Raw genomic sequence first — 22334 nt, 5'->3', positions numbered from 1 at the left:
GTTCTTTGAACCTCTGAACTAATGAGAAAATGGTAGGCAATTTCCATATCCTACCAAGATTTAAGATAAAAAAATCTCAGGTTTTCTTTATTTTCAGTAGCTTTATAATTTGACAAGGTTGGAGATCAGCCTGCAACTTTGGGCTGTCAATCAAAGTGGTAAGGCTGGTCCCGATGTCAGACCCAGCAGGGTCAGAAGCAGTGTTAGGAACTGTGGAATGTGGTGGCACTGAGGTGGCATACAGGGGATACACACTGAGTTGATAACAAGATTTTCCTCCCTTGGTCTGAATTTCCAGATCTTTTGCCTACCTGACAAATCGAACATTGGCTGAAATGGTTAAGCCAAAACCTGGATTTCCATTTGGCAGAAGAGAACACTATGGGATCTTTCTGATGCTTGGGCCCTTTCAAACTTTTGTAAGTAGGACACTTTGCCATAACTGCAGCTATTTGACTGCTCTCAATTTTTCTCATCTGTTGCAGAAGCAACAACCCCTGTTGATTCACATTCCAAAACCAGGACACTATTCAGAAATAAATAATATAGAGAGAAGGCAGATAACTTTAGAGACCTGTGTTTTCTTCCACTTGCAAGAGGACCACCCATTTCACTTTTGAGGTATGTCTAAGCTTTAATCAGGGCCCTACTCCTGAAACATATGCTACTGATGGGAGGAGGAAGGGGTAGTAAAAGCCAGAGACCAACCGGAAAGACATGACAAAGACACTTTTTAAAATTCTGATGTGGCTTGACATCGATTCTGTGAGAGGACCAGGAGGCTCATATGTAATGAGCCTGTAATAAATTCAGCTAGAAACCCTTCAACAGATCTAGCATATTTGTGCAAGTCCTTAGGACTATGATGATTTTGAAGGTTTCGGAGATGGTGACACAGGTCTGAGACACACCAAGGACCCATGCTGAATGACATGCTAAGACCCTGTTTGTATAAAAAATTCAAGGGCTTGAAAGGCCTGAGAAAACCATGGCATTTTACACAGATCCTTTCTTTTGCTCAGGGGTCTTAATTCTTTCTAAACCACTTCTGTGCTCATCAATTTCTTTGGTAAGCAGAGTCATCCTGAGAAAGTCCAGATCTCAACACAATCCTGTAGATGTGGAGGAAGCACAGTGGGCTTGGAAATAACAGGACTGAAATCAATATTCATTTTGCTTTAAGAAATAAGGCAAATCCACCCAAACAAAACAAGAGACAAAAGAAGAGGAGGTTAGCTAAATCCTCTCCCAGGGATTTGCTCATCAGGGAATCCCAGGCCTCTGGGTCTTCCACTAGAGGTAGACGGAGGGTCCTACCAATTAAATTAATGAAGATTTATTTTAAAAAGGAATTTATTCTGGCAGGATGTTGAGAAATCAGACCAAACAATGATTACCTATTACATCTGTTTTAAGAAAAGACATTATGCCTCTGCTAATAAGATACATCCTGGATGCTAGAGCAGAAAAGTCAATAATGAAATCTGGCACTGGCTTTGTCCAGGATTAAACTAGGAATGTAGGAAATGGAACTTGGGAACTCACTTTTTTTTGGCCTAAAATTCAGTGGAATATTCAAATGCTTTGCCAATTTGAAAATGATCTTTACCTGTCAGGAAACTGATTTGAACAGCAGTGTGTGTGTTTCTATCCTTGTTTCTAAGTTTCCTTAGGAAATATGGACTTTGGGGCCCATTTGGAGAGCAAGCTTACTGGACATGACTAGAAAATTAAACACAGGTGAGACTTTTCACTCAGGTCCCTGGTTTACAGGTGAAGTCAGGCAACTTGCCCAAGTTGGCCATTTAGCCAACAGCCCATGTAGAGACACAAGGACCATCTCCTAGCTCCCACTTTGGGGCTCCGACCTTTATATCTCAGCTGCCTCAGTCCTAAGGTGCCCAAGCCTGCTAAAGGTTCCAAGGACCACAAAGTAGCAGGAGACACACCCTGACCTTGTCCTTGAGCAGTTTACTATCTGAGAGGGCAAGGCATTCTCATAGGACAGATTAAAGAAAAATACCAATGTAAGTTCCACATGTTACAGTTTGAAATGTAGAGATAGTTCATGAGCTTTCCCTTCTCCTGGGAAATTTTCTACTCCCTGGGACCCTCCACTTATAGAGACATGACTGTCCACTGCTTCAGGGGGCAATGGGAAAGATAAACCCAGTTTTCAAGTTTCTGAAGTTATTTCTTTGAACTCACAGCAGACGAAACAGCTGGAATGGCAAGGCTCTTTATTGCAAGAGCGAGGCTTTTGGAGACACCAACTGATGGTGACAGCTTAAACATGTCATCTCATAGACCTTGGAATCTAGTCCAGGTGATCTCTGACCTCACACATTTCAGCCTCACGATGCTCCAGACTGAGGCAAATTGCAGATGAACTATGAAATCACAGAGAAAGCCCAATTCTCCCCATAACAGACAAAGCAAAGGCTTCTTGTGACTATTCTTGCTACAAAAAGGGAAAACCAGTCTTCCAAACACAGGTTGAACAGCTCAACCTCACTACCTTTATGAGCCCATAATAATGTCAGAAGATGTTAGGGTGAGATAAAAATAAGAGAGGGAGTGAAAACAGATAGAACATTCCTTCCCTTCCATAACCATTGTGTTGTCCAAAATAGCAGTTTAATAAATATGCAGAAAGAGAAAAGAAAGGCAGAAGGAGACCGATGGGTTTCTCTTAGCATTATTAGTCCATTCTGAGTATTGGAGGCCCTCAGTGGTTATGATCTGTCTTTTTGCATAATATTCCCCAAATACTTCCAACTTATTATCCCATCAGACATTAAAGAGAGCAGTATAGATACTGAATAAAGATAAAAACTGCTGGAGTGGAAACACTTCCCGTAAAGCCTGTGCAGAGCAATGATGGTTTTGCGATAGCCATTACTATTGCCTGAGGTGGGACTGGGAGTGAAGTGAATACCACACTGTCAGCGAGAGAAATGAAAAGACATCAACCTGATCATCTCCAAAGCCTGAGAGTCTCCCTGTTCATAACATTCCACAGAGGAGCAATTCTGTCCATTGTATATAGCATTGTATATATGCACACACACACACACATATATATAGTGTATTATATAAATACATAAATGATATATATGAGATACACACATATGTCTACATACACACATGTGCACACTCATACCTCCTTTTTGTACATTAAACCACAATTTTTATGAGACCCTAGCTTGTTCATACATCAATGGGAGAGTAAAATGCACTTTTGGAAAATATCAGAAGCTTTACAAACTGCATATCTTTTTATCCCAGCAATTTCACTTGTAGGAGTTAATCTTCATAATGCAGGATATTTACAAAGACTCAGTGCAATAGAGTTTTGTAATAGTGAAAGAGTGTCTAGAGCCATATGACCTACACTAGGGCACCGGTGAATACAGCACAGTGCAGACACAATACTGTACACACACACACACACACACACACACACACACACTGCTGTACAAGTTAGTTCCTGACAGGTAAAGATACTTGTAATATAGCTGGTGAGGAAGTTAGACTATAAAATTCACGTAATGCCAGTCTGGGTAATGATAAATCTATCTATGGGTATATAGATGCTCAGAAAAAAATCTAGGGCTGTGGTTGTGGCTCAGCGGTAGAGTGCTCACCTAGAAAAAAATCTATTAAGGCAGACATCAAATCATGAATAATGGTTGTTTCTGGGTGAGTGTCAATTTGTATTTTCTGAATTTTCCATAGTTACCTATAGTTACCATGTATTACTCGAGTAATAAAAATTGCTCTAAAATTAAGAAACGCACCAGGCACATCGAGGGCAGGTGTGGTGGCAGCTACTCACTCTGTGCCCCTCCTTTTTCCTTCCCTTGGGGGACTGACGGCCCAGGTAAACCAGATGTCCCTGGAGTGGCACTTCAGCTTCTCAGGGAAAATGCTGTCAGGAAAGTCTGTCTCCATTTTTCTTTCATATCCTGGGTAATAATCGACACCTTCTGTGTGGTTGAAGTTATACAATTAAAACTTATCTTTGAAGCCAGAAGGACTACACCATATTTTTTTGGGAAACGGATGTCAGTGTAGCAAAGCATCAAAGGGGTTGTCTGTTGTGGTATATTGTCCTCACCCTTTGATTTCCTGATGCCTATCTTTGCTTATTGCTTTTTTCTTATCAACTGTCAAACAGTAATATAGTCTAGCTTTTCAGGCTCCTATTCAGGAAAAACATAGACTCTACACCATCAAATAACCGTCTAAATGCACAAATGTTTTTGGCCTCAGTTGTTTAATTTAATCTCATTGCAACTCTCAGGATCCTACAAGTAACACTGCCTCCTGCTTCTCAAAAGTCCCAAAACATAAGGGACATATTCTGTGTTTTAAATGAATCATGCTTAGTGAAAGAACGCAATTTTATTTTTCTAAAATTATTAATAAAATAATTCAAATATTTATCAAATGAGAAATTCCCATCCAGATGTTATATAGGTCCTAGAGTCCATAGATTACAGTATTAAATTGGAATCTAACTGTAAGAAGTTTAGATAAGCCACATATAACAGGGATGATTGAAGAGCAGTTTTGATTAATGAGGAGATAGGCTGGCTTAGGACTCCTTAAACTTTCAGTGTATGCAACTCATTTGGCTCAGGGGTGGGACCCGGGATTCTGCATTTCTGCGATGATATGGTGGCTCATGGACCACACTCCAAGCAGCAAATTTTCTAGTTTGGTAATTATATGTGTTCTTCTAAGCTAAGAATACCTTCTCTGGGCAGCTGACGAGACCAGTGGGATACCCAGTCCATAACTGTTTGTGTTCTGTGGTTCTGAGGCTGCAGATAAGTCTCCTCTTGAGTAGTTGCAATACCCAGACATGCCACAAATGGTGCTTTCAGGCCTGTGACCTTTTTGTTAGTGTCACCTACAAGCTACATAGCTCCAATCCTAACAGGAAGGTCCAGGAACATCCTTGTGGCAGAAGGCCTCAACATGTAGGGTCATGGGAAGAGCTGCTTCCAGCAGATTCATCTTTCCCTGGTTAGGACAAGCTGGAGTGCAGCCGTTGTCCTCTGGCATGGGAAGAAGCAGCCCTAAGGGTGCTCTCCCACTCAGTTACAGGCACAGCAGTTGTAGGTATCTCAGATGCCCAGGCCAAGGAATGCAATAGAAACTTCTAAGTAATGTCTTTAATCCTGTACTCACTTTGGAGGGAAGAGTGGATGAGATCAGATTGATCTGTCCATGTGCACTGCCTCTTAGTGGTTTCTCACTGTCTCTGCAGCCATGGCCATATATCAAGATGACTCAGAGCCAATCCAGCTGTGCAGTACACCCTGAATCTCTTTTGGGAATAATGCTATGTGTGGACACTATTGTTGTGCTATAACATGGCCTTCAACACAATAAAAATGGGAAGACTTTTTATTTGGGACTCATTTGCTGAAAGTTGCACACTCAACTTTGTGGAGTTGGAAGCCTATGATTTTCTTCCATGTGGAAATAAATACATCGTTGCTCCAATGCTTCAGTTTGTTTCATGTCTGTTGGGTTTATAACAGCATGCCAAACAATATCACTAGCATTATTAATAAAGCTTTTGGAAATTGAGGAAGTAGAAATAGATGAAAAAAGTGAGAGAGCTAAATTGAGATACCCCAACGAGTAACTTTCTCTAGGAGGCCACATTCTAATTTAGAAAATATTGGTGACTTGTCTGTAGTTAGCAGGGGTGTGAAGCTGCGGATGGAATAGGTAGTTTTTAGTTTACCCACAAGCCTGAGCACATTGCCAACTCGATGTTAACCACCAAATTAAACTAGCTCAATGGTTAATATTGTTCTTCATGAAGATTAATGGAAAGAAAGATAAATTAATGAGCTTTGCCCAGATCTTATGGAATAAGACTCTGAAATAATATTCATTCGAAGAAAGATATGGGATAAAGTATTGTACACAGAAGGAAAAAATAAAGATTATAATGTCCATGAATGGATCAAAGTTAAACTGACCACTGTTGTTCTTCCAAAATACTGATCTTCCTTTTCAGGGGACCTGATCAAAACTGGCTCTACAGTGAACAAAACTGATTAACAGTTATCTTCTCTAATAAAAACAGAAGCAAAATAACAAATATTCCATTAAACCAAGACTGCATTAAGCTCTTGAACTTGGAAACATCACATCTGTTCAGATATTCCTCATCAGTGATAAGTACTAGAGTTCAGAACAGCCTCAGATAGAACAAGTTCATTCCTTGATATGTCCTTGACACAATGAAATTGTGTTTAGTGTGTTGCTTTTCAAACTCCTAAATTACAGCACAATGAGCTCAGGTTTCTCTCTAAAACACTAAGGGATCGTGCAAATGTGGTCAATGCCAAAATCAAAACATACGATGCCTCAGTATCCTGAACTTGGAATAAGAGCTGAAACTACTGAGAAATTAAAGGGAGATGATAGTATTTAATTGGAGGGATACACATGCAGGAAAAGAGATCCCCAGGAGGGAGGAGATGTTTTCCCAGGAACAATAGAGAAGAATTAATTGACAAGCCCTTATATTGGCTCCAAACTAGTTAGAGGGCCTTACCATCAGCTGAGATGCCTGGATTTTTCAACTTGAAAAACACCTGTGATCCACCTGATCCTTTTCCCTTGAGATGAGAGTGTGTTCAGAGGCCCAGAGCACCAGCTGGGCCTATTTGGGAACTTCCCTCAAGGGAAGTTCACAGACATCATGGTCCTAGGAAAGTCCTAGGGTGTTGGAATAACTTTCAGTCCCAGCTAGCAGCTACCAGCAGCTCGGAAGTGCTTGAAATATCCACCTTCCTTGAGGCCTGACAGGAGCGCCTGCAGGATGGGGTGAAACCCCATCCTCAGCACTTGTGGTTGGCATTGCCAAACTGCCCGGCCAGGAAACCGAGAGTCAGGGGCTTCAGGGCATGAAACCCCTGACTCAGTAAGGGCCAAAGACCCTTCCAGATTGCTTTCCGCCACGACAGCAATATTTAGAGTTTCCTAACAGTGCAGTTATGTTAGGCAGAAGATGATGGGCTTATGGATATTGTCTTGCTTATGTATGATTGACAGGCAAGCCCCACTAGAACCCTATAACAGTTGTGTGCATTCCAAAAAGAAACTGAGCTCCTGGACAACGACCTGAGGTGGGTCTCCAGCCAGTTCTCTCACCAGCTCCGGAGTCTGTGTGTTGACTCCGTGTCTCTATGCCCCGGCGACAAGGTAGCCGAGTGACCATTGACCACGAAGGGACTTAGGAGCACATTCAATAGGGTACGACTCCATTGGACCTACAGCCCATGGAAGCTCTGGGGCAGCAGTGAGGACGTGAGCAGGGAACTGGGCCTGAGTCCCTGGAAAGACAGCTCAGGAAGTTGGGGAAAGAAAAGTCTGGAAAAAAAGGAGAGAAAGAATTTGAGGTCTGAGCAGGCTGAAGAACAAATCCAGGGACTCCTGTTCTTTTCTTTACCCAGTTCATGACACGTTCCCAGGCTCAGATCAGCAAAGCACATTGTCCATGGCCATTCCTCCCTGATTTCCTCAGACCAGAGAATTCCTCAGAATGTTGCCCAGAGGCTGGGACATACCCTCGGTATCACTTCGATTCATCTTTGACAATTTGTGGGTATTTTTGTTCTGGGTACTGGGGACTGCATCCCCAGAGGCCCACCACAGCTGAGCTATATTTACACCTTTGTATTTTGAGACAGTCTCTTGCTGAGTTGCCCAGGCTGGTCTTGCACTAGCAACCTCCTGCCTCAGCCTCCCAAGTACCTGGGATTACAGGTGTATGCCATCATGACCAGCTTCCACCTGTGCTTTGAGAAGTACTGAAGCCAAGTTATTGTCCTGGTGCTGTGGGGAGGTGGACCAAACAGGGCTGAAGTGTGGACAGCAAGCATGGGCCACAGCTGCATGGAGCCCACCAGCCCAGGGAGGGTGAGCCCATGCCAAGGCAAGCCAGGGTGCACCAACCTGTAGCACTGCAGCAGCCTGAACTGGTGGATGCCAAGGCCTGTTCTGCATAGCACCCATGGGCCCTGAAGCCCTGAGCATCCACGGTCCAGTGATCTCAACCTCTAGCTTCCCCACAAGTGGTAGGAAAATAGAAGTGGAACTGACCTGAATGGGATTGCAGGGTTAGCCAAGTGCACTAGTACTTTTCCAAACTCTGATTAGCATAAATCTGGACCAATAGCATTGACCTAAGCACTAAATAAACCCCTAGACTAGCACACTCAGGGGACAACCGCTACTGGGTCTCCTCTCACCCTGTGGGAGTTCTGCTTCCATTGACACTTTAACAAAGCCTACTTACACTCATCTTTGTGTGTGGATTTCATTCTTCAAATTCATGAAATAAGAACCCAGAAAGAAGAAATCGGTGGTGAGCTTCTGGGGTCTGCTGCAACACTGGAGGGCACGGCCCACCATTAAGGGCTGCAACACGTTTCTTGGCTGCAGAGGTCGGCAGCTTGTGCAGACCCCACCTGCCAGCAGCAACAGTAGGAAGGGCATAAAGCCACAAGGCATTCCTGCTGTCACCAGCAGTTTGCAAGGTGTTAGGTAAAGAGTTAGTGACTATCCTCACTTTTGAGGTGGAACCGTTTTAGGACTGAAATTAGGAGGGCAAGTAGAGAAGTTTCCTTCAGAACAGCCTCAGGTAGAACCAGTTCATTCTTTGATGACATCCTATTGGCATGATTCTGGGGCCAGATATCCTTAAGACACATTATACATTTCTAAAAATGTTTAAGCTCCCAATATCTTCTAAGAGTAATTCTTCAAGTATGAGTAAGATCTTTATTTAAATGGAAATATTCAATCACACGTGATGGGAATTTCATTAGTATTATGTGGCACTCTTGGTATTTTTTTTCCCCTGGCATAATTGTTGTTTTTGTTTTATCCTACTTACAAAAATTCCCCCTTTTATTCAAATCACTTAATAATGCAAATTGTGCCATTATGGCTTGGTGATCTTCTCACCAGATTTCTGGAACAACAACCTAACAGTCTGAGAGTATAAATTAAACTCAATCTTCCTTAGGAAGTATGGGGACTTACTGAGATCACCTGGGCACCAACACTATGTTTAGCTTTTCAGGAGGCATAAAGGAGAAGCCTGACCTCTCTGGTAATCTGAGAAAGGCAAATGGACCAGGTGTATCTGGGAAAAATTCACCCAAACAAAACCAGGGCCCTCAGCACTCCCGCCGGAGTTGGACAGCAAGTGACAAAGGACATAGGCAGTAGAAGTGGGATTCTGGAATCAGTGAGGCTGAGGAAGAGGATGATGCCCAACCGTCCCCATGCCCTCTTCTGCCCTTGACCCGGGCATTTCTTTATGGGGTGGGGGAAAGAGCAGCGCTGTCTCTTCCTTCAGTCTCTCTACCATTACTGACTCAGAGGCAGCTCACAGTGTTGAGAAGCTCCGATGGCTTCTTGACAGCCCTCACTTAAGGATGAACCTTAGAGTCCTCTAGATTTTTATTCAAGAGAGAACAAAGAGAAAAGGTACAGACTGCTCCCTCCTCTCCTCCTCCTCTCTTCTTTCTTCATTCTGTTTTTAGAGGAGTTTCTAAGATGGTCATAACTTAGCATTCTAGAGCTTCTGGAGGGTCCTTAGGGGCATCCTGTCCAACCACATCATGCAACAGAGGAGGAAACCGAGGCCCAAAGGGGGTACTATGGTTGCCCTTGATAGGGGGCAAACCCCAGGGTTCATGTGCAGGAGGCTTGGTTCCCAGTGTGGAGATGTGGGAGGTGGTAGGACTTAAATAGAGAGGCCCACTGAGAGGTAAACAGGTCGTTGGGGGGTGTTGTACTCAGAAGGGATTAATGTAGTTCTTATGGCACCTCAGTTAGCTCCCCAGTTGTGGGTTGCTACTAAAGAGCAACAACCAGTCCTCTGGGTTCCTGTCTCACCACCCAATTTCTTCCACATGCATCATTGTAATGCTGTATGAGGACCTTGCCAAGCCAAACAGATAACCCCGTGAGCTAAATAAACCCCTTTTCTTTATAAAGTGACCAGTCTCAGGCATTTTGTTATAACAAAAGAAATTGGACTAAGACAGAAGGTAAATGGTCAGAAAGCATGAAGCTAACTTGTGGTTGAACAGAACTAGAACTTACCCGTTTTCCATATTTTTTACTGTTATATTTATAGTTATACATAATCACGGGATTAGTTGTTACTTCTTTATATGTGAACACATATAATAATATAATCTGGCCCACATCATTCCCCAGTACCTCCCCTTTCCCTGTCCTCCTCCTTCTGCTGGTCCCTTTCCTCTGTTCTACTGGTCTTCTTTCTATTTTCATGAGGGACGAAGACTTATAACATGTCACCACACCACTATTCTGTACCTCTCCCTTAGAGATGACCTTTCTTTTGTTCCTATCAAGACAAGCAGCATGAGAAGGCAGCCCCCACCCCCCGCATTTTGAAGGAAAAGAACCAAATAGAGTGACTGGTGTTCTTTGCAGGCAGCTCTCAAGGTCATGCCTGGCAATAAAAACCCAGTTGCAGAAAAACAGGCATCAAGCCCGGTACTGAGGCTGGCGAGCCCAGGAAGCTCCTGTGAGCTCATGCATAGATAAAGGAATGTTGAGTAAGGGCCCTCACAGACGCAGGCAAGTCCATTTTCTAATATGAAATGATCAGCACTGATGCCTAAGTCCCAACTAGGAACCAGGAGTCATTCAGAAACAGGCCATTCCATCAAGAGAGGCTGACCGTGGAGGTGGAAAGACAATGAGGTGCAGGTGCATTGCTCCTGGACCAACAGATGGGGTCTGCAGGGCAGCCCTTCAACCCTGCTGGCCACACAGAAGAGTGGCCTAGTAACGGTGTTTCAGGACAAACAACAAATCCTCTCTCTACTTAGCCCCTTGAGTATGATCATATAGTTTGTGGAAAAATGTTATTTATTTATTTGTTTATTTTTGGAATCGGGGATTGAACTCAGGAGCACTCCACCACTGAGCCACATCCCCAGGCTATTTTGTATTTTATTTAGAGACAGAGTCTCACTGAGTTGCTTAGCATCTCGCTTTTGCTGAGGCTGGTTTTGAACTTTGAATCCTCCTCCCTCAGCCCCCCGAGCTGCTGGGATTATAGTCGTGCGCCACCGTACCCAGCTGAAAACTGTTGTTTTAACAATCTACTTGGAAAATACTTTTTTTTTTTTTTAAGGGTGGATTGAAGACTCCTGACTTAAACTTCTTTTTTTCTTTTCTTTTCATAAAGTTTACTCTGTTATATTCCACTGACTGATCAAAGGGCCTTCTCCTGCATGCGGGTAGGGGCAGGATTTATGCTCCTAGCTGGGTGCTGATGCAGGCAAGACCCATCAGTATCCACTCTCCTTCTTTACTACCTGAAATGCATTAGGGATAGCAATGTAGTCAAAGAAAACAATGTTGTCCAGAACCCCTTGTAACTAGAGAGAAATACGTAACCAACATCTAGTCCAAAGAGATAAGAGTAACTGCTGGGTAGAGTCTTTGAAAGACTCCTTAAAAATGACCCAACTGGGAACAGTGGCTCACACCTGTAATCACAGCGGCTCAGGAGGCTGAGGCAGGAGGATTTGGGATTCAAAGCCAGCCTCAGCAACAGCAAGGTGCTGAGCAACTCAGTGAGACCCTGTCTCTAAATAAAATACAAAACATGTGGCTCAGTGAGCCCCTATGTTCAATCCTCAGTACCAAAAAAAAAAGGGATGACCCAGCCAGCAAGTGCCCTCTGATCTTCCTTTTTCTTTCTTCTTGCTGAGAAAAGGATGTAATGGCTATGGTGCAGGCATCCTTATTGTAACTCTGAGGCAACCCTGAGGATGGAAGCCCAAAGCTGAGAGTGGTGTGGCAGAATGACTGGAGGAACTTCTACATCAGACCTGAACTTGCCTCCTCTGTGCTTTTTTTCTTCTTAAATGATAGAGGAAAACAAATCCTTACGTGCTTAACCATTTTTTTCTTTGTACTTGTAACCAAACACATTTCCTAACCAAAACACACACATATACTCACACATATACACTCACCAAGAAGTCTCATCTCTGAAGAGTGAGGCAGAACTACAATATTTAAAGGAGAAAGGAAGAGCAATAACAGGGTATTGATCCCAGCTGTACTAAGAGAATTTCCAACTCAGACTGCAATTAAAATAACTGAGAAGAAAACATCCCAAACCAAATTACCAGTTTCGCTGACTAGGGAGGTGCTTTGTTGTGACCCAGAGGACTGATTTGAGAGCTATGAACTGAGCAAAGGCTTCATGCAAGTGTTTTAGAAAAATCATTCTTAAAGAAATGTAGCCTCTGGGCCAAACTAAGTGGAATGAAAATGGCGGCAGGGAGACAGAGAGTTCAAGAGGCTGTCTCTGATTTCAGGAATAGAAAAGCTCCAGGGAATGAGTGCAAATCACTGGAGCATTATTTTCATGATTACTAATGGTTCTTAATAACTATGGGGCAACGATGGGTCTCTGGTTGGCTAAAAATGATCAGAAATTGCTCACTGCAGTTATACTAATAACTAAATATAATTTGACACTAAATTACAATTCTAGACACGCAGCTTTCCCATAGTCCCTTATTGCAAAGGGAAACTAAGCCAGAACATCAATAAATAGAATAATCCAATTAAGTGTCTCTCCACTGGGGAACTATTTAGAATTAAGAGTTTTAACAGGATAGTGAGATAGGGCAGAACAATTCAGTATTTACTGATTTTAAAAAAAATCAAGGCTCTTATTGTAAATCTTATTTTTTTTTAATTTTAAAGTAAGGGTTGAATTGATCTGAATGGCTTTGATATAGTGGTTTTAATCTCTATAAATTCTTTATAGACACCAGGGATCATTTATCATGAATACATTTACTTGTATTTTAATATTAAATATAAACACTTTTTTAAAAAAGTTCAGAGCATCTTTATAAGCATATTTCCTATCTTTTTTTTTAACCACATATAATGTTCACTTGTAATATAAGAGTTACAAATACAGAAAGATGGTTTGGTAGAAATATCTACATTCTTTTTAGCCGCATTTAAGTGAGAAATGAGAGCTAAATTGCCTAATGAGAGTCTATGATGGTGGTGTTAACACACTAGCAGGATTTGTGCCACAGGTGGCATTTCTTCCATATTAGGAGACAGTGACATTTGCCCACAGAGGCAGAAATACAAGGGAAGACATTTGCCCAGAGATGAGTTAGAACAGCCCAAAGGACGCAGTGGCTGTGCTCTGAGTTTTCTGTTAGCCTGTGGGAATAGGACGAGGTACTCGATGGAGGGGGGCCCAATGGATGAGTTAAGGCTGCTCTGGGAAGGTGTTCCTAGTAGCATCTGAAAGCAGCTGGTAAAGCCTGGGGCACATCCTTCAATCTGAGTTTCTGCAGGCACAGGAGGGGCCTATCCAGTACTGAAAACAAGGTCTGATCAAATTCTCCAGGAAAAGCCTCCAGTCTCAGGGTTCGAGGTTCCCATATTGTTCTTTGTCCAGGACCCCTTTGTTGATCACTACTTCCAATTCAACATGTACTACATAGATGGCCCCTGTGGCATTGACCCCAAGGGGGACTGTAAACACAATGTGGAAAGACTTTTAAAAATACTTACTGCTGGTAGAGGACAGGTGGCTGTAGTCAGACCTGAAACACAAGAGCTCCGTATTAATAGGAATACACGTCATTTTTGTTTATCTGCATGACTTATTCAAGCTACAAGTTGAAACAGTGGGGACAGCATTTGACTGGTAAAGAAATGTCACCACTAGAAAACTACAGTGCTGAGGTTCATTCTGTGCAAACTATAGTTATGTCTGAATTTGAAAGCAAAAATTTGAAGGCACTTGAGAAATGGGGCAACGGGGGTGGGGGGTCCTTCCTATAGGCTCTGTGGATTCCTCTGATGAGACTATGGGACTCTCTTAATTTGCTGGCAAATTTTCAAATGGTTTGTTTTGCCGAAGAGAAAGCCCCAAAGTTTTCAACAGATTCACGTCTCCCCAAAGACTAACCCACTGCAGATAAGCACCTTCAAATGTTCCACCACACCATGGGGAGTGTTTATTTGCTGATGTCAGCCAAGGATCTCTATGGGAGGGGACAGAACCTTGGCTGCTAATTTGCCCACAGAACCAAAGACACGGGGATGCTTCCATGGATTTCAGTTCCACTGAGAAGAAATCCTGCTGGATATTAGAGTAACGGGATGTAGGCTGTGGTAGGGGAGCGAAAAAGCAGGGTTAGGGCTCTGTGAATGGCCCATTTGGATTTTATGCTGAAAAACCTGTGGCTGGCATTGAGAATGGGAATCCGGCCAAGGATCTGCCTTGCTTAATCTCTGCTAAATTTCTGCCCTACTTGCGTGGTTGTTAAGACTTCCCTCTCTGGAAAGGAATTTGGTGTAGAAGCTATTTCTTTTCTCCCCCCAGTGCCCCATAGTTATTCTCGGTAGGAAATTAATCACTTAAGCGCATAGGGATTTATTCTGCCCGGGTAGATAGGGGACATAGTTATGCAAATAAACTGCTTAATTATGTTTAATTTTATAGATATACACTCCTTTTATTTCCTTGGTCTCATGTTGCCTTTCTGAATCATCCAATTTTCCTTCCACTGAGCTTCTTGAAAGTACATACAAAACTTAAAGAAAAAGAAAAAAAAATCACAAGAAGCATGCCTCTTACTGGTTAAAATAACCTGCATCTCTCAGACCAAATGCACTGATTTATTGCAGAGGAACCAAATGAGAGAAAAACAGCATGTGGTTTTCTCTTTCAAATGAAATATTTTAGTAGTCATAGAGTCATTGAATTTTAAAACTGGAAAGAATAACAACTTCTATCATTTGCATATCCCTGTACATATTACAAACTGCCTTTGCACATATCTAATTCAGTTTTTAATTGGTTAACTGAAAAGCAAAAGAGGTACTATTTGTATGGAGGTAGGAAGTGAGAACTGATAAAGGTTTGGACTCAGGGTGCAGGGTGGGTAGCAAGGGATGAGCTGGAAAGTAGGATGGTTTGGCTAGGGCATGGCGACATGCCTGCTAAGGGGGGATGAAAAGCATCAATGATAAGCAACCTCCTGAAATCTAGCATATGTAACCCCAGCACTGACACTTTAAATTCCTTCTGGAGCCAGGCAGGGCATAAATAAACTTTAAGACAATACTTAGAAATGGAACTATGGAGAAATGCCGTGAATGCCCACCAAAACACCCCCTGTAGTAGATGCAACAGCAAAACCATTCTGTTGCAATACGATCATCTTAAGATGGCCAGACTTTAAAGAAATTTCATGACTATCCAAATACAACATATAACAAGAATGTGCAATATTACTATTTCTCTTGTATTAAAAATGTGTCAGTCGTTTCAGCTAGGATTTTCCAAATACTCCTGAAGCAGATGGGATTCACATATGCAGACGTTTTAAAGATCTGCGTACAGATGGATATGTATGCAGAATGAAATTTACACTGGAAACGTAGTTCAAGAATCTTAAAGTGCAATGGTAGTATTTTAGGATCGGTGCTAGCATAACTGATGCCCCTCTAAGAATCCCCCCCCCCCCACCTCTCAGGATAAAGGGTACTGCTTGGGTTAGGCCTGCCAACTGGTCAGTCTTCAACAGTCATTCGTCTGCTCAATCCCCACCCCATACAGCAGCCGATCTTTGCAAAGCACAAAATCTGATGGTGTCTTTCACTGGATCAAATTCAAGCTTGAGAGTTAAAACACAAACCCCTCACTCCATGGTGATGGTCTCAGCCCAGCTCCGTAGCCCAACTTCCATGCCTGTCCACTATCAAAACAAAGCAAATGGGAAAGAGTCCCTGAACCCTCACGCTGCTCTCCAGCCTCTGATCCTAAGTTGATGAAATTTGTACAGTTTCCACAATGATGGAGATACAATTTTGAACTGCTCTTTTCAATCAACACCACCCTACCATGCTGCTACATAGCTCCTGTAATTATCATTTTAGAGGAAGTGATGCTCTATAATTTATTCAACCATTTCCCTTTTATTGGCTATATGATTGTTCTTGATTGTTCACTTTTATAAAGCACAGAGTGATATTTATGAATATAGCTTTACATTTCTTTTCTTATCCGTAGAATTACCATGAGTGGGAAAACAGACTAAGTCCAGATATGAACACTTCCAGAGCTTTTAATATTCCAAATAACCCCAACAGATCATTTACTGGAAATACTGCCAGGGAAAGATGAACTGTAAAGCTTACAATCATTGTGTGCATAAACAGATTCAAATAAATTCAGAGAACAACCAGATATCTGGTCAGGACTTTGTACTCTTCAACATTTTAGGGTGGGAAGGAAGAGCCGTTGGGTACCTGCCTTGAGATTTGTATATTGTTCTTACATCATGAGAATTCATGATACATCATGAGAATTACATCATGAGAATTCATAGCTCTGCCTATGACATTCAAGCTTGCCAGAATGAAGCATGAAAGATGAGTTCATGAATTTTAAGAAATTTCTGAACACATGATACACATAAGTACAATAATACAAAGATTAGTACATAGTCTCTCATATCTAATATATACAGAGATGCATTTCCAAATATTTAATATCTGTGCCAATAATAAAAAGTTAAGATGTAGTTCCTTAATTTTTCTAAAAAAATATAATTATATGTGTAGACCATATATGTAAAGACTTTCTGTACTTATGGTAGCTTATCTCTGTTAGCAGTCTACTTGCCAATTTAAACATACATTAATTTTATAAAATAATATCTTCCTAAATTCTCTTTTCCAGAAAAATTATGGCATAAGAGCTTTCTGATTTTAATATTCCACCAATTTTTTTCCCCATTCACCTGTTTAAACTCTCAACTGATGGATTTTTAAAACTCTCTTAAGTCACAGTGAAGTATGAGTTGAAGGCCACCAAAAAGGCAGGGCATGGTATGACCTTGCCATGGGTCAGAAGCTCAGTGACAGCTGACACAGAAGTGGAAGTCCATTAACGTGAGACCAAACTCCTGAATGAATATAATCCACTGGGTCAGGTCACATGTGAAAAAGCAGCTTCCAGGGCAAATCCTGGAGCCATGACTAATGAAAGTCATCAGAAAGCATTGACTTTTATTTGGATTTACAAGGAACTGTCTGTCCCTTGATTAAGGGATTCTGTTTCTAAAGCTGGCTTACACCGTCTGCAGCTGCTGTGCCAGTTCTTTCCAACAGAAAGAACACAGACGCACAAGACTTGCTTTCAGGTGGGTTTGGAAAAATGGGAGTTTCAAAGTGACATCAATCACCACAAAAGAAGACTAGTGTTGGCTTTTAGTCTTGGCCTGGATTAGGTGGGTCAGGTGGCAAAGGCAGCCTTCCAAGCAAAAGAAAATGAGCAGAAAACAAAAATTAGTTAAAACAGTTCAAACAGCTTCCTTAAGAGGCAAAGTCACTAGGTGGCAAGCACGATAGAGACCCAGGCTTCAATTCAGGTCACTAGAGAGCCATGTGCCTTCTGAGGGTCTGTGTCCCCATCTGTAAAACAGTAATAATGATGATAGTGAGGCATGCCCTGCAGCCTGTTGAATGTTCTGAATGATGATCAAATTGCTTAAGGTATGTATTTAAAAGTATCGGAATGTCTACTGAGATGAGTATAAATAACCTACAGTCTTAAGTTCACCATTATTACATAAGATTCTAGTTTTACCAATTGGAGTATTCTTTGTGTTAATAATAATGATATAATAAGAAAGAATCATGGACTGAGATTGACTTATTCCAGGCATTGTTCTTAGGGCTTTCAATGTACACACTCATTTAATCCTCACAACCACCCAGTGAAGGAGGTCTCATCAATGCCCCCACTGCACAGAGTGGGAAACTGAGAACACAGGGAGATGAAGTTAACTGCTCCAGGTTTCCATGATTCCTAAGTAGAGGAGCTAGGGTTGGAACACGGCAGGTGCTCTTGCAATTTAACTTTCAAAGTGACCACAGTCACTGCCAGTGAGACTCACAAAGTTGCTTGGAACTGTCTCTTTGATCTGATAAATAGGACTGACCATTCTCTTAGACAATACCCTAAAGTCTGTTGTTCCCGTTTTGTTTCAGCTACCTAGCAACAATGTCCCTGCACCCAATCTGTGATGATCCTAAACAGCCCTAGCTCTCTCTTGCCTGACCCCTAGGTTTCATTGAGCACGGCCAGGGGATGAAGGTGGGGGACAGCAAATCCACTCCTGTCTCTGTAAATATATAATCACTCATCTTAACTGGTCCTCCCTCAACCCTGCCTGAACAATCTCAAATCTCCATCATCCTGTATGTATGGTATGTGTGTGTGTGTGTGTGTGTGGGGGGGGTTTGCATTTACAATGACTGGAAACCCTATCTTCCCTTCCCTCCTTCTGCTTTGATCCGAGGCCCATCCATCCACCTGTGGTCTGAAGTCTGCCTGCCTCCCCTTCTTCAGAAAGCTGACATTACACAAGAGCATCTCTCCTCCTATGTCTTTATACTTTCCCTTTAAATGGAATCCCTCTGTCAGCTGTTTGAATTGTTTAACAAATTGGTGCAGTGGGTTGTTTGCGACCAGCCTCCAGAAACCACAACAGTCGCCCAGTCAGGACCTGTGTTGAGGAACACAACTCCCCTCGCCTGACTCTCCCCTCCTCTACTGCCTCTGTATGCCCCTCTAGCTGTCACCTCTTCCTCACCTTCGATTGCCTTCTGGGGCCACTCTACTCTGGCTTCTGCTTCTACCACCCCACTGTTATCTCCATTAATCCAAAGACACTTCACATCTTGAATAGTTTCTCAGCAGCACAGCTGCTCTCTCCTTCTTTCCCCCCAAACTCAAACTGCCCTTGACTTTTAGGATATCATATTCTTTTATTTTGTGCAGATCCTTTCCCAGGCTCCTTTCAGCTCCTTCTCCTTTACCTGACATTTAAACACTGTGGTTTCTCAAGGCTGGTCTTAAAAAAGACCACCCGTGGTACTGAGTTGTCACAGGAGTCAATGAGCCAATGAAACACTTAGAGGCTCAGAACAGTAGGTGGCACTTACTAAATGCTAAGTGATGTTCCCGCTGACCTTGAGTTGATTTAATCTCTCCTAGGGCTTCAAGTCCAGGGTTTGGTAGACAGTTCTCAAAGGTGATGTCACCATGCAGACTTCCTCTTCCTTGAGCTCCAGATGAAGCTCTACCCACACTGTGGACTCATCATGTTTACTTGGCTATCTCTCAAGACCTCAGGCCTGAGTTGACCATGAAACATCTCATACTGTGCCCAAATTTGATTTGGAAGGAATCAGAGACTACCTAAAGAATCAGATAAAAACTAACTTTTCATAAAAATCTGTAAAGTGCATTATTTTTTACATGCTTGGAGCAATTTGTGGACCTCAAATTAAGGATCACTGCCATAGTGGATGTGTCACTTGAGCTGTGTCTTAAAACAAGGATAGAGTTTCGTCAGGTGGACAGGCATGCCAGGTGGAAAGGACACAGCTGGCAGAGAGGACAGTTTAACAAAGGCAAGGCATCAGGAAAGCCTGACACATGTGGCTAGGTGCAGGTGCAAAGGACTTGCAGAGAAACAGGGCTAGAGAGAGGATGGACTCCATAAGGTCAGGCTTATTAGGCACATTAAATTCTTGTACTTGATAGAATAGTCATAAAAGTTTGGGAGAGAGACAAGATAAAAATTTGTTTTAAAAATAATAATGATGAGGCTGGGGTTGTGGCTCAGTGGTAGAGTGCTTGCCTAGCACATGTAAGGACCTGGGTTCGATCCTCAGCACCACATAAAAATAAATAAAATAAAGGTATTGTGTCCAACTAAGCTAAAAAAAAATAAATATTAAAAAATAATGATGGCAAACATTTACTGTGTGCTTTCTATGCACTTTATACTCAGTTTCCACAGGAGATATAGGAATATATGGCAAATACAAAACTATTAAGCATGCATTGAAATTATATTATTTACCATGCTATTTTATCTGAAGAATGCTAGCAATGCAGTAAGAATGCTTTAAACAATTTTGTCCTGTTACAGCCACCCTTTGTAGTAATAGAGGCAGAGAACAGAAGCTCTGGTGTCAGCATGATCAATGTGACCCTCCCAGGAGTTCTGGCAGCTGTCAGGCTGATGCCCAGTTCCTGGGGTGATGTCACCCTCTGGGTCAGGGCTTTCTCTCCCTTCTCTAAGGCAGAGCCCTTAGAAACTTTTTCAAGGTCTGTCTTAGGTAAAATTGAAAACTAATGAACTTTAACTCAGCTACAAAGTAGCAGGTTCATCTCTCTCTGTGTCTTCCAGTCAAGGTCCAGGGGAGGGGGAAGCCCAGATTCTTCTATTAAAGTTGATAAATAAATGCTGGAGATGTGGTTGTGGCTCAATGGTGGAGGGCTTGCCTAGCATAGCAAGGCTCTCAATTTGATCCCTAGCACCACTGAATAAATAAATAAAGTCAGTCAATAAATGCCATATATATAAAGTGTAAGAACAAGTAATTGGGTTAAGCCACCAGATATAATCCCAAATTAGGATAACAGGAAAGCCTACTGCAGAGTAAGTGTAAAGTCCCAGATCTGGAGGCTGCAAGGAAGGGTGGGGTTGACAGCAGGAAGGGCTGTGTGGGGGTCAGGTCAGAATCCCCAGTCCATTTTGGGCCTGGACACTCTTCCTGCCCTCACAAGGTTGCCAAACCCTGAGATTAGCTTGAAACCTCCCTGACCTTTCAGGAATGTGGCTTTCGGTAGTCTGGGCAGCTCTTGCCCTCTTCCAGGGTTACTCTGGATAGGAAAAGACACCCCTTCCTCCGGGTCAGCACTTGCATCCTGCACTTTGCGCTGACTCTGCGCGAGAAAATCCTCTAGAGATAGGGGCTGGGTGGAGGCCTTTACAAGGACATTCATCTCCGAAGACATTCGGCTTTTTGTCCCACTCAGGAAAAAAGTGCTGTCGGGAAAGGACTAATTAGTCTCCAAAGGTTCGCGCTAATTATTCTAGTTTGTTGAAGCGAATGGGACTTTTTTTTTTTCCCCTTTTCTTTTTAAACAAGCAGGGCCAGATAACAGCCTCGCTTCCATCCCGCCGGTACTCAAGGCAAGCGGTTCTGTCTGAGACAGGTGGCCTGAGGGGCGACGAAGTTCGGGGTGCGAGGCTGGCGCAAGTCGAGGAGGCAGCCTCAGTAGCATAGAATAAAGTCCCACACTAAAGTCATAAAGTGAGAAATGCCATCGTCTCAGCTGACTTTTGAAAGGCTTTCATGCCTGCCGGGTGTCCTACCCTCTTCCTGAGGTCCCCATCCTCAGAGCGGGACTCCCGGGGGCTCCGGAGCTACAGGAGCAAAGTCCTCACCGAAGGCTGAAACAAGTGCAAGCTCATCTTTAGTCTCTAACGACGGTGCTAAGGGCACACTGCATCGGCCTAACACTCACGTGATGGCGGAGGACAAGTGGGACTGGGATGGGATTACACTGACCCTTGGGTCCTTCCACTTTCCTCCCCCAGAGATGGGACCCGTCCTGTCCCCCGGGCAGCCGAGGACCGCGAGGCTCTGCTCCCCGGGATGACCCGGAGGGGCTAGCGGTCCCCCGTCCCTCCCCTCCAGCCCCTAGGGTATTCCCGGGGACGCGGTACTGCGCCTCTGTCCCCGCTCAGAGGCGCAGGCTCCGCCCCGGGGATCAGGGGGGTCCCAGGCTGCCCAAGAGCCACCACAACTCAGAAAACGCCCCCGCCCGCGGCCCGGCCCCACGCGGCTCACCCTCCGGTCTCGGCGCCCGAGTCCACGTTCTCCTCCTCCTCGCCGCCGCCGCCCACCTTCGCGTCCATGGCGCGCCACCTGGCCGCGCTCCCTCCAGGCCGCACAGCCCAGCGCAGCCGGGCTCCAGCCGACCCCGCTCCCTTGGAGCGACGCGCAGTCCGGGCTCGCGCAAACAACTCCGGCTCTAGCCGCCGTCCCCGCGCCGCGCCCTCTCCCGGCGGCGCCCGGCCGGGCACCAGCGGCCGCGCCCGCCCCGCCCCTCGCCGCTCTGCCGGGCGAGCGCGTGTGCGCGGGGTGCACCGGTGAGCGCGAGGGTGTGCGCGTGTGCACTTGGAGATCTGCGCGCGCGCGCAAGGGTGGTACGGGGCGAGTGTGTCAGGATGGGTGCGTGTGAACGAGGGTGAGCTCGTGTGCATGGGATGCGCGCATGTGCATGGGATTCGCGCGTGTGCACGAGCGCGTGTTAGCCCTAGTGTTTCGCTTGCTTGTGTGTGGTGCGTGCGCTCGAGTGGGAAGAAGTGTAAGGGCGC

At 43.8% G+C, this 22334-nt stretch overlaps 1 protein-coding gene across 1 annotated transcript in view; it reads right to left on the bottom strand.

Moving 5' to 3' along the window:
- Fam124a (family with sequence similarity 124 member A) overlaps positions 1 to 21927 on the bottom strand; it is a 54386-nt gene extending 32459 nt beyond the window's left edge. The window contains exons 1-2 of the mRNA XM_027928723.2: positions 21805 to 21927; positions 13648 to 13679 (exon numbers count right to left, since the gene is read on the bottom strand). Of these exons, the coding sequence (XP_027784524.1) occupies positions 13648 to 13679; positions 21805 to 21872 (100 nt within the window). The 5' untranslated portion in view covers positions 21873 to 21927. The remainder of the gene's footprint in view (positions 1 to 13647; positions 13680 to 21804) is intronic.
- Positions 21928 to 22334: the final 407 nt, after the last annotated feature.

This window comes from Marmota flaviventris, chromosome 4 (assembly GCF_047511675.1).
Source record: "Marmota flaviventris isolate mMarFla1 chromosome 4, mMarFla1.hap1, whole genome shotgun sequence".
Taxonomy (NCBI): domain Eukaryota; kingdom Metazoa; phylum Chordata; class Mammalia; order Rodentia; family Sciuridae; genus Marmota; species Marmota flaviventris.
This window is presented reverse-complemented; position numbering and strand designations above follow the sequence as displayed.